The sequence below is a fragment of the Octopus bimaculoides genome, chromosome 24, assembly GCF_001194135.2.
Source record: "Octopus bimaculoides isolate UCB-OBI-ISO-001 chromosome 24, ASM119413v2, whole genome shotgun sequence".
Classification (NCBI taxonomy): Eukaryota; Metazoa; Mollusca; class Cephalopoda; order Octopoda; family Octopodidae; genus Octopus; species Octopus bimaculoides.
The window spans coordinates 13,986,872-14,003,415 of record NC_069004.1 but is presented as its reverse complement, the minus strand read 5'-3'; the positions used below and the strand labels follow the sequence as shown (position 1 = coordinate 14,003,415).

At 35.8% G+C, this 16,544-nt stretch overlaps 1 protein-coding gene across 5 annotated transcripts in view; it reads left to right on the top strand.

Moving 5' to 3' along the window:
- Positions 1-16,544, top strand: part of LOC106876481 (syntaxin-binding protein 5) — a 433,849-nt gene that overhangs the window by 261,059 nt on the left and 156,246 nt on the right. For all 5 annotated transcript variants that reach the window (XM_052976466.1, XM_052976465.1, XM_052976467.1 and 2 more), the window contains exon 10: positions 14,363-14,517. In XM_052976466.1, coding sequence (XP_052832426.1) covers positions 14,363-14,517 — 155 coding nt within the window. The remainder of the gene's footprint in view (positions 1-14,362; positions 14,518-16,544) is intronic.

Genomic DNA, 16,544 nt, shown 5'->3' with positions numbered 1-16,544 from the left:
TATGCATATATATATATATTCATATACATATATTTACACATATATACATATGTGCATATATATATATATATATATATATATATACACACACACATATATATATATATATATATATATATATATATATATATACACACACACCACACACATGCATATATGTCTGTTTGTCTGTGTGTATGTGTATACACTCACATACATGCACATACATACATGCACAGGTATGATATTATGTAAAGCAAACCAAGTACAGAAGCTGAAGTAATATTATCTGTCAAAAAGAAAAGCTTCTTTAGACTTTAGAATGGTAGAATGTTAAGCAAGAGGATGAATATACTGTTGAGATATCTGCTCCATGTTTAAATATTGCCATATTTATAAATGGATCCAGTTGTAATAACATGATTCATATAAGTAGTGAAGATATTTACAAATAGAACACACAGGCTGGAGGCAAATAGCTTGAGCTCGACATTGATTGTTTGTTAAATCTTTCTATAAGAGAGAGAGAGAGAGAGACGAGTTATTGTAAATAGTATTAAAAATAAATAGAATATTTATTTTATGTCTTGATTCTGGAAATATACAGGATGTAAGATATAAGAGGACATCTTTTTTTTCTCTTTTCTTTGTGTGTGTGTGTGTTAAAATAGAGTCAAGAATGAAGTGTGACAGTTCTCAACAAACATGATGTGTTCCATCATCATCATCATCAACATTTAACATCTGTTTTCCATGCTGGTATGGGTTGGAGGGTTTGACTGGAAATGGCAAGGCCCAGGGACAGCATCAGGTTCTCTAGTCTGTTTTGACTTGATTTCTACAGCTGGATGCTTTTCCTAACACCAACCTCTTTACAGAGTGTACTGGGTGCTTTTTACATGGCACCAGCACCCACACCAATTCTTTTTATGTGACACCTTAGTTTTAGGATCTCAATTCTGTTGTGGTGGGCAGGTCTTCTCAAGTACATGATGCACCACATATATCGGTCCTCTGTCATCTCTTTCACAACTTACAGCATTTTGATATCAGCCTTCCTGTCTTTGCAAAACAAAAGTGGTGGCAGCTGTGGCAGTGGTAGAGTGGCTAAGTGGGTAAGGTGTTCAACTGCAAGCTGATGGGTCTTTGGTTCATATCCTACATGCAGTCATTGAAATAGACATGGCCATCCGGGAATGTTATTTGCAAAGCTTAAAATGCTGCCTGGTTTGACACTACACAACCTCTGTCTGCCCATTGGGTTACTTTTAGTTCGGGTGGTTAGCTTGACACCTCCATCTGCTCCTTGGGTGGTTAGCCTAACAAGACACTCGATGTAACTCCACCACCTGATTGATGGGTATTGTTAGCAATGATTTAGACCAGAACTCCAGTCCCTACTCTACCTACATTTTGTCTACCATTCTTCAGACTGAGAGAAATGCCCACAAATATTATGACCACTATTACTTTGTCTCTCTTGGCTAACTTACCCCCCAAAAATCAGCCAGAAGGACGGTATATTTCCCTCATATTCAGGTTAACACTAATATCATGGAACTAAACAACAGCCTCAACTTGAAATTGAATGTAACCTGATGGCATGTACAATGCTTTTGTGAATTGTTTTAGACTCTTATGTAATAGGTGTAGGCATGGTTGTGAGGTAAGAAGTTTGCTTCCCAACTACATGGTTTTGGGTTCGGTCCCACTGTTTGGCACCTTAGGCAATTGTCTTCTACTACAGCCTCAGGATGACCAAAGCCTTGTGGGTGGATTTGGTAGATGGAAATTGAAAGAAGCCCATCATGGGTGTATGTGTATATACAAATTCAACAGATGAGATCAAGAGAATCTCTATATAGAAAACACTTTGTAGCACTCCAAGGATTTGAACTTAGACTCCAAAATCTTTACCAAGGATCAAGTCAGTAGAGTACAGGGTGGCTATAAGGAGAATTCAAATGAGCAGATATAGAGACAATGATGCAAATAAACAGATAAAGTCTTTGGGTTTGATATACAGAATATACATACATGTATACTTGTAAACAAAGAAAAGGCAAAGACAGATTTTCAGATGATTAACATTCAAGTATAAATATAACATAAGGAGTTTTATCTCTTTATTTATATTGTTGTCTTCATGTGTGTGTCTGTATATATATATATATATATATATATATATATACACATGAATTGAGAGTATTGCTGTCTGGGTGATATCTTATGGTAGAGGAATAGTATTTAACTGCTATTTCTAAATTTCAGTATGTGGTGAAGCAATTTGCTGAACCCTAATTATAATTATGCTTATAATTATAGAATTTATATATATATATATATATATATATTTATATATATATACATAAGAACAAGGTACTGCAACAGCCTCGGATTCAGAGAACCTCAGCTCTTTAATGTCCTGCCAAAACATTTGAGAGACCTGCAGGACATGGATATAGAGGTCTTCAAAACAAAACTCAACGCTTTCCTCTCTTCGATACCAGACAAACCAATGGCTCGAAATGAGACACAGTTTAGGGCAGCGATGTCAAATTCTCTTATACACCAGATGTGTCATCAAAACTCTTGATTGGACTATATCAGGTGGAGGAGAAGAGCCATGCAAGGAACGTGAAGAGAGCACAGCATAAAGACGGAAAATCACGGTGGTGCTCCAGCTTGACCACAACCACTTGGCTGAAACCCATAAATAAATATATATATGTATATATATATGGCATTATACACTATATGACAAAGATACACACTGCATGCCTACAAAATGCAATCTGTCTACTTTGACCACCATATCTCTACACCAATACATTATTTCCACATTGTACAGTGTAGACATGTCCTCCACAATATGTTTGCTATTGTTACTGATACATAATTGTTGTTAATGTAAAAATAACATTTCGAAATAGATTCCACATTATTTTAATGCTTAAAATAACACCTAAAAATCTTACTTTTTAACTTTGGTTTAGTTGTTCAAATCTCCTCCCTTTCTCTCTCTCCTGTAAATATATAGTCTTTTTACCTGCTTGGTCTCTCTCTATCATATGTTATACATCTCTTTCCAGTCATCCTCTCCTTTCTCTTTCTCTCTCTCTCTCTCTCTCACACCCTCTGCATCATCACATCACCAAAAACTTTTATCTGTGTTTATTACTAAACTCTCACTTTCCCCTACCACTGCAACCTCTTTCTCCTCCCCCTCCCCCTGTAATCGTTTCTCTCTCTCTCTCTCTCTCTCTCTCTCTCTCTCTCTCTTCACCACCACTTCTATCACTAACTTCACTTACACCATTCCCCCCCCCCTGTACAATCACAACTAACAAATTAAATGTGACGATAATATTATTATCCAAAAAGAAAAGCAAAACATGTCAGCCTGCTACATTATATAGCCACATGCAGATACATGGTTTTTAATAGCCGTTCTTACCATTATCTCTTACATTACAATAAACAAACAAATAAAATATTTATTTAGAGAATTTTGCTAACTTTAAATCATATTTAGCTTAAGCCGGTGAAATTCTGGAACTATCAGATCTTATTAGAAGCCTATTTCAGATAGACAACTTTTATCATCCTTTTGAATTAGGAATTCTTATAAATACAATTTCAGAAATTCCTCCATAGTTTAAGGTTTTATTTTATTCTTTTTTATTATTATCATTATTAGTATGATTATTATTATTATTTTAAAATCAATTTTACTCAACACATGATCTTCTGCCGTTGAGTCTCACAGCAGCAATGACAAGTGACCAAGAGTTTTGGTGATTTGCTGTGCTTGAGAAGACGTGTTAAGCTAAATGAAATCATGGTCGTGACTAGTGTCGGTGACATGCAAAAGGCACCTGTGCCAGTGACACATAAAGGGTGCCCATGCCAGTGACATATAAAAGACACTCAGTACATTCTATGGAGCGGTTCGCATTAGGAAGGGCATCCAGTTGTAGAAGCTAAGCCAAAAAACAGACTGGAGCCTGGTGCAGCTCTCCAAATTGCCAAATCTAGTCAAACCATCCAACCCATGCCAGCATGGAAAATAGAGGTTCTTTCTTTTTACCAAATGGTTTCTCGTTGATTTTTTTTTTCTTTTTTGGTTTGTTTTCAGAAATATATATTTCTAAACCATCTTATTTATTGCATTCAGTGCCCATTCATTACATCCTCCCACCACACTTCTAGCTCTCACCCTCCTTTCAAAATCATGTGAAGTCATCCACCTACTTATCCACTCCAATCCCTGAAACTTAGGTGTATGGCTCCCTGCCCAAACCCTATCACATCATCTTTCTCTCCTCTCTCTCTCTCTCTCTCTCTCTCTTTCTTTTTCTCTCTTCTCTTTTCTCTCTTTTTCCCTCTTCTCTTCTTTCTCTTTCTCTCCTCTCTCTTTCTCTTCTCTTTTTCTTCTCTTCTCTCTTTCTCTCCTTTTCTCCTCTCTCTCTCTTTCTCTTTTATCTATCTCCCTTCTCTCTCTTTCCTCTTTCTCTTTTTCTCTTCTCTCTTTTTCTCCTCTTTCTATCCTCTTATGATGCAAGGCACTTTCTCTGCCCCTCAATACTACTTCCCACCCTGCAGTTGAGGGGTCTTGTCCTGCTAGTTACTTGGTGACTTACCTGTTGCTGGTACCACATAAAAACCACCCAATATTTTCTGTAAAGTGGTTGGCATTAGGAAGGTCATCCAGCCATAGAAACCATGCCAAAGCCAACTTGCCAGTTCTTGTCAAATTGTCTTACCCATGCCAGCAAGGAAAACAGATGTTTGATGATGATGTTGATGATGTAATCTCCTTGACTCCTTCTCCCTCTTTAACTTATCTCTCCTTCTCTCTGTCTCTCTCTCATAACATTATTATCTCGAAAAGTAAAGGCAGCAAGCTGGAAGAATTCTTAGAGCATCAGAGAAAATTCTTTGTGCTATTTTTATCTGACTCCTTTTATTTGAGTTCAAATCCCACTGAGGTCAGCTTTGTTTTTCTTCCCTCTGGGATCAATAAAATAAATACCAATCTAGTACTGGAGTCAAAGGTATCAACTACTACTCCCCTCAAAATTTCTGGTATTTTGCCTAGATTGATTTTGATATTGGCAAATGCATAGGTAGGTGGATAGACACCTAAGTAGATGGATAGATAGATAGATAGATAGATACGTAGACAGATAGATAGATAGATAGATAGATAGATAGATAGATAGATAGATAGATAGATAGATACGTAGACAGAGAAGATAGATAGATAGATAGATACGTAGATAGATAGATAGATAGATACGTAGATAGATAGATAGATAGATAGATAGATAGATAGATAGATAGATAGATAGATAGATAGATAGAGACAGGAAGATAGAGAGATAGACAGGCAGATAGAAAGATAGGCAGGCAGATAGATAGATAATTAGATAGATAGGCTGATAGAGAAGACAGAGAGGTAGATAATTAGATAGACAGATAGAAGACAACTAGGTAGATAATTAGATAGATAGACAGAAGACAGACAGGTAAATAATTAGATAGACAGATAGAAGACAGACAGGTAGATAATTAGATAGACAGACAGAAGACAGACAGGTAGATAATTAGATAGATAGACAGAAGACAGACAGGTAAATAATTAGATAGATAGACAGAAGACAAACAGGTAGATAATTAGATAGATAGACAGAAGACAGGCAGGTAGATAATTAGATAGATAGACAGATGGAGAAAGCAGACAGGTAGATAATTAGACAGATAGAAACAGAGATGACAGACAGGTAGATAATTAGATAGATAGACAGACAGAGAAGGCAGATAGGTAGATAATTAAATAGTCAATCAGAAATGATAGATAGGTAAATAATTAGATAGACAGACAGACAAATAGGTACACAGATAGGTAGAGAGTTAGATACATAGACAGGTAGAGAGTTAGATACATAGATCGGTAAGTAGATGGAGCAATGAAGGACTTGAATGTGTTTATGACCTCTGTTGTAAATATTGTTAGAACAGCAAGTAGAAAGAAAAAAGATACAACTACCAGGCTAACATTTAATGAAATCATAATTTAAAAGACAAAAATATAAAATAAATAAACAGAATAATTCTATTAAAATGGAAATTGGTAAAATTCTGGTCATTTTGATTAAATCTGATAAAATAAAACTATACAGTAAATGGACAATTTTTTTTTTTTTTTTTAATTTTGTCTATTTTTATTTTGAGGATAGAATAACTTTGATATCTGCCATCAAGTTGTGAAAGATTCTAGAATATTTAAGATATTAGATTGTGAAAAATAATAATTCTATGTAACGGACCTTCGATTGTTTCTGTTTGACATGGAAAATTAAATCAAAATTACCAAAAAACAAAATGTTTTATTCTTTGTTTTTTTTTTTACTGTTTTCAATTAATTATTTTTTCCACTAATATTTAATAGCTCAGTGACTTTAAGATAATATCACATTGCTCAGAACTAATAACAAAATATGTCAATCAGTAGTTCCTGTAATAATGGTAAAAGGAAAAAAAAAAAAAATCAGTAAATTATTTTATTTTTCTGATCAACCAACAGTTTTCATCTAAAAGTCTTCCATCAAAGAAGTGAAGCTTTAATTTTCTGTTTTACATAAGTGAGAAGTTTAACTCATTGAGACACTTGTTCAAATTATATAGTGCAGCTGTGTGATAAGAAGTTTGCTTCCCAGCCACATAGTTCCAAGTTCAGTCCTACTGCATGCCACCTTGGGCAAGTGTCTTTTACTTGGATAGTCTTTCTAAAGCAAAGTGATGAGGTCATTGAGTAAAGAAGCCCTTTGTATGTATGCATATGTGTATTATTTATATATATGTGTGTGTATTTGTGATTGTCCCCCACCACTGCTTGACAATTGGTGTTGATTTGCTTATGTCCCTGTAAGTTAGTGCTTCAGCAAAAATAGTACTGGGATTGATTTGTTCAACTAAACCCTTTGAAGTGGTGCCATAGCATGGCAGCAGTCCACTGATTGAAACAAGTAAAAGATAAAAGATGTGTTCATATTCCATTGGCATCTTTTCTCTCCTGTGTTCTTGAACGTACAATAAAAATGAAGAAAATTGTCATGAGTGCATACATGGAACCCATCCTTACATATTGTTCTGTGATCTGGAGCATCGACAAAACAAATGCAAAAGTTTATTAGTGCTGCTGAATGGTGGTCCCTTTGAAGAACACGAAAGATATTCTATGTAGATAAAGTGACAAGTGAAGACCACCAGGATGCTTCTCAACAACATAAAGAAAAGATAACAACCTCCAGACACTAAATGGGAAGAAAAAATTTAGAGCATGTGATGACAACCAGGAAACTGAATGGAAGAAGATACAAGGAAAGATAAAGAGAGAAGATTCTCAATGACCTTATCCCTTTGCTTCTCAATAATATGCCATTTTGGTGTGGGACAGAAGAGCATGGAGGTCCACAAATGTTATGTCTGTAGGCATGGCACATGAAGTTTTTGGATTCATACAGAGGTGGACAAAAGTAGGTACACAGTTGCCTAACATGAGTGGAGTGTTCTTTTCATTTCTCTCTTTTTTTTTCTTTTTGACTAATTCTTTCTATGATAAAATAATTATTCCTAATTTCAGATATTAAAAGTAGAGAAATGAAAAGAACATTCCACTCACATTAAACAATTGTACATCTACTTTTGTCCACCCCTGTATTTAACTTTGTTTCTTCTCTTTCCTAAGCAAACTATAATCTTCTTTTGTTGCATTGCTTTCAAGATTCCCATGACTGTCACCATCCAATTCCATTATTATGAATTTGAATTGGGAGCTTAAGTCATAGCGTATCTTTCATTAGCTGATTACACAACCATAGACACCATCCCTATGATACATTGCAGTTACTCTCTTCGTAGAGTTTGGTGATCCTGACCAACGATCTTCTAGGATTCCTCCACTCAACAGCTATGTAAGAAGCACCATTGACTCAGCTGAGCCCTTCTACTACCGCTTCACAATCTGCCATGCTGAAGTCCCATGACTTTACCATATCCCTGATAGGGAGGCTGAACGGGTGCTATGCCTTGTCTAAGAGCAACCCATAGCTATGCAGGGCAAAGTCATCACTCCATGAGGTATTTTCAAAGTACCCACATACCCACTGCTAGAATAGTTAGCTAAAAATAAAACTACAGTGTCATTGATGTTGAGAAGACCAGAAGCTAAGAGATATTTTGTCTTCCTTGTGCTACAGGAATATTAATCATAAGGTTCTTGAGCTATTTTCATCCTAAGATGATGATCATATATTTCTATTTTTATTGTATGAATATTACCTTAGTGAAATGCTGCTGGACATTTTGCCTAGTCTGGTTACACATCTGCCATCTCATCACTTTATTTCGTTTAATGTGTAATAACATCATACAATGCCTCACATGTAGTATAACACATCCTGTGTTAACATGTCATAAAACAGCTCATGTAGTAACATGTTGCTTACTGTGGTAGCATATGTTATATGATGTATCACATGTGGCATATCTCGTGTAGGGGGGGGGGGCACATCATACATGTTGTCTAGTAACATTTAGTGTATCTCATATAGCAACTCTTAAGTCTTGCATGAGTGGAGCGGAACATGAAAGCAGCTGCTTCTCTACTTTCAAATGAGTAGCATAACTTAAAAACTGCACAGCCCCCACCTCTAACACCTCTATCTCCACTACCACTACCATCACCCTCTAACATCACAACCACCACCAATGGCATTGATGTTTTAAATCCAATGTTCTGTGATTAATTCACCATGTTTTGAAGTAGAGAGCAGCCAATTTGATCTCCATTCCTCTACTTCTCAAGCCTGAGAAGTTCTAAGCTAATCCCTTTTTCTGAACTAGCATAAAATCAATAATTTTTTCTCTATCATTTTCTCTAAGTAGTGGATGTTTACTCAGTTTATTCCTAATATTTCCTTTAAAAATATACATTTATTGTTTACCATTATTATTATTAGTACTAGTAGTAGTAGTAGTTTCATATATTCTTTTAATGTCTTATCGTGAACAATTTTACAGATATCATATTTAGATTTAACAATATGTGTTGTGATGCACTCGTTTACATGATAGCTTATTTAAGCTATGACATGAGTTCTGTTTTCTCTGCTGCAAATCAGCACAGCTTTATGGTAGAGAAATGCCATGCTGAAGATGAATACCATCCATCCATCATAGCATGGAAAAAAAATCAATAATAACTATATTAACCTTTATTCTAGAAGATAATTTTAATGTGGATAATCTGTTTTTGTGTTCTATACATAGGCAAACAGGAAGACAAATGTTGAAACCCCCACCAAATATAAAATAGTTGTTCTAAACTAGAGTCTAACATCTATGCAGTGATTCTAGTAAAGTAAAATGCCATTCCTTATTCCAGAAATAATTCCAGCTTCCTCGTAGAATTTTCAAAACCAGTGGGAGCCATCCAAACAACGGAAATAAACTTTCTATTGGTTTATTTTATATCTTTTAATTATTTGGACAAAAAAAAAAAGAAAGAAAAAACCAGAAAGAAGTAGATTGCTGTTCTGATAGGATCTCTGATTATCATTCATGTTTGTCTGTGAAGGCGACAGACGATCTCTAACAGTTAATGTGTGTGAAATTTGTTTCTGCTTATTTGTTAGGTGCAACGAGTACATTACTTCAGTTTGCATTTATTGCATATGTATTTCATAATTACCATTGTCGTGTATATCTTTTTATCTTTTTCTTGCATGTTTCAGTCATTAGACTGCTGTCATGCTAGGACACCACTTTGAAGGATTTAGTCAAACAAATTGACCCTATTATTATGTTTTGGGAGGATTTTCTTTTATAAGCCTGGTGCTTATTCTAATAGTCTTTTTTTCTTTTTTTTTTGCCAACCAACTAAATTAGAGGGGATGTAAACCAACACTGGTTGTAAAGCAGTGGCGTAGGGACACACACATGTATATATATGATGGACTGCTTTCAGTTTCCCTCTGCCAAATCCAATCACAAGGCTTTGGTTGGTCCAGGGCAATAGTAGAAGACACTTTCAAAAGGTGCCATACTGTGGAGGAGCAAACTTTTTACCACACAGCCACACTTGAGCCTGAGTGATTACTATTGTTTCAAGAAGCACTATGGTTGTCTGGTTAATTTTCTAAATCACATGTTCCTTAGTTCAAATCTTACTATTGCAACAATTATGTTGTGCACACTCATATTCACGCCCACCCATCCATCCAAACAAGTGAAATAACTCTATATCTGGTAAATTCGCTGTTGTCATTTCACTGCAGGGAAAGTTCACCATCATCAATTCACCGGTTTTTTGGGGGGTTTTTTTTCAATAAAATAGTTTTAACTATTAATGGTGAAATATTATGGGTATACTGGGGAAACCTTCCTGGCAGTAAACTTTCCTCCCAGTGAATTGATGGTGGTGAACTCTACTGCAGTAAACTTACCTTTGAACGAATAACTCTGCCTGTTTCAGATAATCTAGGTGACATAAATCAAACCACAATGCCTTGCATTCTTATCCTTATCCAGGGTTTTGTCACTCCTGAAAGAGGAACCCCTCCCTGAACTCCTACCACCACTGTCTGTCTCTGGCCAGTCTTGGCCATGTAGGCCCCAGCTATCAAGTGAAATAATCTCACCATTTTGTCTTAGGTTGGCTTCTTGAAAGAACAACAGATGGACACCAAGACAATGGACAAGCTCCTTGCTTGTCTGTTTATTTCATGTCACAACTTGTAAACACACAGCCTGAGTTGTTAGTTGTGGGAAGGACGCCCTTGATTTATGTCTGTGCAACAGGCAAGTGCAACCATTCCCATGTGGTTACTTAACTTGAATGTCCATCGTAGATTTAAGATTTACTCGATCAGAGCTGATCATGCTTGAGAAGACTCATCAAGCCAAGCAAAATTGCAGTCATGGCAGATACTGGTGTCACACAAATGGTACCCATACTGATGACACGTAAAAGCACCCATTACACTCTCAGAATGGTTGGTGTTAGGAAGGACTCCAGCTGTAGAAAACCATGCCAAATCAGACTGGAGTCTGGTGCAGCCTTCCAGCTTACCAGCCCTGGTCAAACCATCCATCTCATACCAGCGTGGACAACAGATATTAAATGATGATGGTGATGATTAGTCCAGTGTAGAGGCACATGGGTTAGTGTAGCGTGTTGGACTCATGATCATAAGATTGTGGTTTCAATTCCTGAACCAGGCAATGCATTGTGTTCTTGAGCAAAACACTTCATTTCATATTGCTCTAGTTTACTCAGCTGGTAAAAATGATTACTCCTGCAACAGACTAGCATCCCATACAGGGAGGAATATATACACCAAAGAAACTGGGAAACTGGCCCTATGCTCCCTAGGGAGAATAGGGACAGTTTCTGATATAAAAACAAATGATGGAATGGTCACTTCTGGAATGTTCTTTATCATAGATTTAAGATCTTGATCAGAGCTGATTCGAGAATAAACAATAATGGATAGGTTGTACAACTGCCACTTTAGCTCCACCATACAATCACTTTTCCAATCTTGTCTGAGGACATGTCCAATCCAGTTTCAGCATTTGCATCTTATTTCGTCACTAATCCTGTTGATGCTCTTTGTCATCTCAATTGTGTCCTTTTTGGACTCTTTGCAGCCACTTGATGTCAAGTATTCTTCTTAAGCATTTGAATTAGAAGTTTTTTCCTTCCATTTTTGTTACTTTCCGGTTTTCACATTTGTAGAGTAATACTGGTTGGTCCATTGTCTTGGACAACTTCAGCTTCATTTTGTGCCATATGCCTTTGCTTCTCCATACCTTGTTAGATTGTAGAATGCTCTCCAGGCTTTGGATATTCTGTTTCTTTAAAACCTCCTTTCCCTTCCGTCTTTCTTCACTGTCACCCTAAAGTAAACAAATTCTTCAGTGTCTCCCACCTCATTGTTACCGATTCTCACAGCTTGTTGTCTGTCTTTATTCTTTATGGTTTTTCATTTTTCTGGGTTGGGCCAATTCTGTCAGCATTCTCTCAAGAAAATCCTCTGATTTAAAAAAAAACAACTGCAGAAAATTAAGCATAAATCCTAAATTAACAGAAGCTTCACATTGACATGGAAAAGTTAGTGTGAAAATTGCATAGAAGGAATGATTGTATAACTATCTCCCTGTGGGGCTTTCAAGAGTGTGGGGTGCCTCTACAAAGCCCACTCAACATTCAAGAAATAGCTGCTAAATTTCTATCATGTTGGATAATATGGGCTTAGGTTCCCTACATATAAGGAAAAAGGTGAGATGGTCACATATGGAATACCTTTGCTTATAGGTCTGCTCAGTTGGAGCTGGCATAGTATTAAACAACAACAAGAACCATCATGGGATTCTCGTAACTCCCAACTAACTTCTGAATTAGTGGTTCTTTCTTTTATTTTTGTTTTGTTTTTAAGAGGTAAAACCTAATTCTGGTGTTCTTGGCATTAAATAATAAACCCCCTACTCCACTCCTTAGGTACGACACAAGTCTATTTCAAAGAACATACTAGGTGATCTTTTCCTGACAAATAGGAGGAACAGAGAGAGAGAGAGAGAGATAATATAGAATAGTGTTCTACCCAAAAGCAATGGAATTATCTATGATCCATGAGCAAGTAGTCTTGTACTTTTATCCACTCAGCCATCTCAGTTCTACATCTCTCTCCTTAGTTAAGGCCATGTAAACATTTCAGCAAATATGGAAGACAACTCTGTGTTTCAGTATTATTAAACCTCTTCAGAAAAGCAAAGTTAGTGTTAACATATAATGCCATGCATTGCATATGGAAAAAGCTAATTTAAAATAATCATGCAGTGAGAAAAAGACAGTATTATATCAATGGTCTGTTTTAATTCTTTATACTCCTGCTCTTATTCTCTACAACAGTGTTTCCCCAACCTATTTTCCCCCCAGGCTCCACTGTAACTTTTCAGAAAAATGTATCACCCACAAGTGGTTGGTAAAAAACAACTTTATTTTTAATATTTTATTACAATTATTTAATACAAAAGAATCTACCAGTAACTTACTAATGAAAAAAAACTGAATCACTTTAATGAGAGCCTTGTGCCTGGTGATTATGGTAGATTTCCTTAATTTGAGGAGACAATTTTGTTAGTTTCAGCAATAAATCACTATGATTTGTAATTTCAAGTCTGCTATCCACATTAGGGCATCAGAATAGCACTGTACTGCTGTACTGTAGCAATGTCTTCATACAATATGCTTGGTTGGAGGGCCTGGTCTGGCTAGGCGAAGTATAGGTGTAGTTAGTATGCTTGTTGTGGAAAAAATATTTTCGCAATTCCATCTGATTTTGTAAAACTAACAAACTTCAGTGTTTACATCTTATATTCTATATTTAACACAGAAATAAGCTGACATGTTTATATTAGACATAAACACATCTTCGTTATCTTTAACTAGATAAAAATAAATTTATCTAAAATATATTTTTCATTTGCTGATTAGTCAATATTTTGCTGTCTATGCTACATAACTTATGTCCGTGTGATTATCATTATCATCTTAGTCATTTCCCTGTTTTCATACTGAGGTGATCAGATGCTAAATCTGTCAAGAAAAGATCATACTGGATAATGTAGGCTTAGGGAAAAAGTGGGATGGTCACAAATGGAATACCTTTGCTCGTAGGTCTGCTCATTCAGGACTGAAGAAGTACTGGCACTGTCAGTTACAAAGATACAGGTTCCAGTTGATCTAATCAATGGAACAGCCTATTCATGAAATTAATGTACAAGTGGCTGAGCACTCCACTGACATGCATACTCTTAATGTAGTTATCTAGGAGATTCAGAATGTGACATGGCTGGCCCTTCAAATTACAGGTGCTGATCATCTTTGCCAGCTGAGTGGACTGGAGCAATATGAAATAAAGAGTCTTGCTAGAAATATGAAACAAAATAACAACAACCAAAATATGTACAATGAAAATAATGTGCTAATGAAAGGAACAGAAGAGTTTCTAATGTTTCAGTTTATATCCTTTATTGAATAGAAGGAAAAGCAATTTGAGATGTAATACATAAAAAATAGAAACAATACCAAGTTTATGATGTCTGTTTACATTGCAAGCTTGGTGTAAAAAGGAAGTGTGAGTGTGGGACAGTAAGACCAAAAGTGCAATCACAAAATATAAATCTTCATGCATTCATTCAATAAAAATTACTTGCATATCTTTTTATAGGCAAGCTTTATACATAGTTTTGTTTTAATTATTTCTACCTTTCTGCTTAAATAATTGCTTTTTTTTTTCTGATATATTTGCAGTGAACCACTGATTATTTTCTCCGGTGGAATGCCCTATGACAAAGTGGGACGTACACCTAGTATTACAGTGATGAATGGAAAAAGTATTACAGTGCTTGAAATGGAACACAACATTGTTGATTTTGTTGTGTTGTGTGAAACTCCTTGGCAAAATGGTATCAGATTTTTCCATCTTATTTTCTCTTATTGCAAACCTAATTTTCTTTCATTGGAAACTGTATGTATGTATGTATGCATGTGTGTATAGATAGATAGATAGATAGATAGATAGACAGACAGACAGACAGACAGACAGATAGATATTTGTGCATGCATTTTTATACATTTTTTATCATATTTGATAAAATTCAGAAAATGTTTCTATTTCTTTTATTAAATTTGGACTCAAATGAAAATTCTTTATCTAACACAGAATCAAAAATTAAATATCCAACATTGTCAAATAAATCGGTCAAGTCTTAGGCAGGTACTGTAGTTCAAACAGAATCTATATTTTAGCAACAACCCCTCTACCACCTCCACCCTAATTTTAATGGGACATTAAAATTGTTTTCAAGAGAGAATTTATTGATATAAAAAAAAAACAAAGAAATATATAACTTTATTTTGAAAATGGTGAATAGCATTTTTTTGTAGAATATATTTTTATTAAATTTTATTAAAAGGTATTTTGGGAAACTCTGGCCTAGAAGCAGCAATCAACTATAAATATATCATCATTTTTAACACAATTAGTGTAATGAACACAACCTTAAACAAGATGCACTTCTTAACTTTATACAGTTTATATCAGTTTCTGTCTCTGTATTCATACTTCAACCTTGCATTGCCTGGCACAAAGCCACCTCCATCAATACTACTCACCCCTTTGTTGAGGGGCCTTGTCTTGCAGGTTGCTTGGTGACTTCACTGATGATGGTGCCACATAAAAACCACCCATTACACTCTGTAAATTAGTTGGCATTAAGAAGGACATCCATCCATGGAAACCATGCCAAAACAGACAGTAGAGCTTGGTGCACTCTTAGGACTTGACAGCTCCTGTTAAACCATCTGACCCTTGCCAGCATGGAAGGTGGATGTTGAATTATAATGATGACATGACCACATCTTGTACCATTAGTATTATGAATGTTAAAGGTTTAAGCTTTACACAAGAAATACTAATCTAGTTTATACGAATGCATTAACATGTCTCAGACCAATTACCATTGTGAATTATCAAAATTTTACATCTACCTTTGGTGGCGAGCTGGCAGAATTGTTAGCATACCAGGCAAAATGTTTAGTAGTATTTTGTCCATTTTTATGAGTTCAAATTCTGCCAAGGTCAGCTTTGCCTTTCATTTTTTTAGGGTCAATAAAATAAGTACCAGCTGAGCACTGGGATCAATCTAATCGACTTATCCCTCCTCCGAACTGCTGGCCTTGTGCCAAAAGTTGAAAGCAATTTTACATCTACTTTCCCAAGCTGGCATGGGTTGGCATGTTGTGACAGAATTTTTGCCACTTGTTGCAGTATTAGGTCAGCTGACACATACACTCACCAAGAAAAACCAGCTGACTTCATTGTTTTATTTTGCGTGGTTTTTACTTGTGAGTTTTCTTCCTATCACCAAACACGTAACAACATGGACGAGGTGCAATTTATTGTGTCACCAGCACTGGAAAGGTTGTCTACAAAACAACTTAAACATACCCTGTATTATGCATCTGTTTTTATTCATTGTTAATGCCCAAATAAGTTGGCTGTGATACAGATTGCAAGTCGACAAAGCATTAAATATTAATCAAAACTGTGCACTCACTAATTCATTTTATCTACATCTTTATATGTCTTACATTAACATATCTAACACAGTATTACTTCCATGCAACATTGCAAGACAAATGTTAGGCTGGTAACCTGAAGAAGACCTGGACAGGATGTCTGAAAGACGAAGCGAAAACAATCGGTCTCTCTTGGTCTAAAATCAAGGAGGTAGCCCAATATTACATCCACTGGGAAAAATAGTCATGTCCCTATGCTTCTCACGGAGTAATGTGGACTACTACACATTGTAAAGTAGTCAGCATTTGGAAGAACATCCAGCTGTAAAAACCATGCCAAAACTGACCTTACCTCTGCTTGTGCCACATAAAAAGTACTCCGTCAAGTTTGCTAGGTGGTTGATGTTAGGAA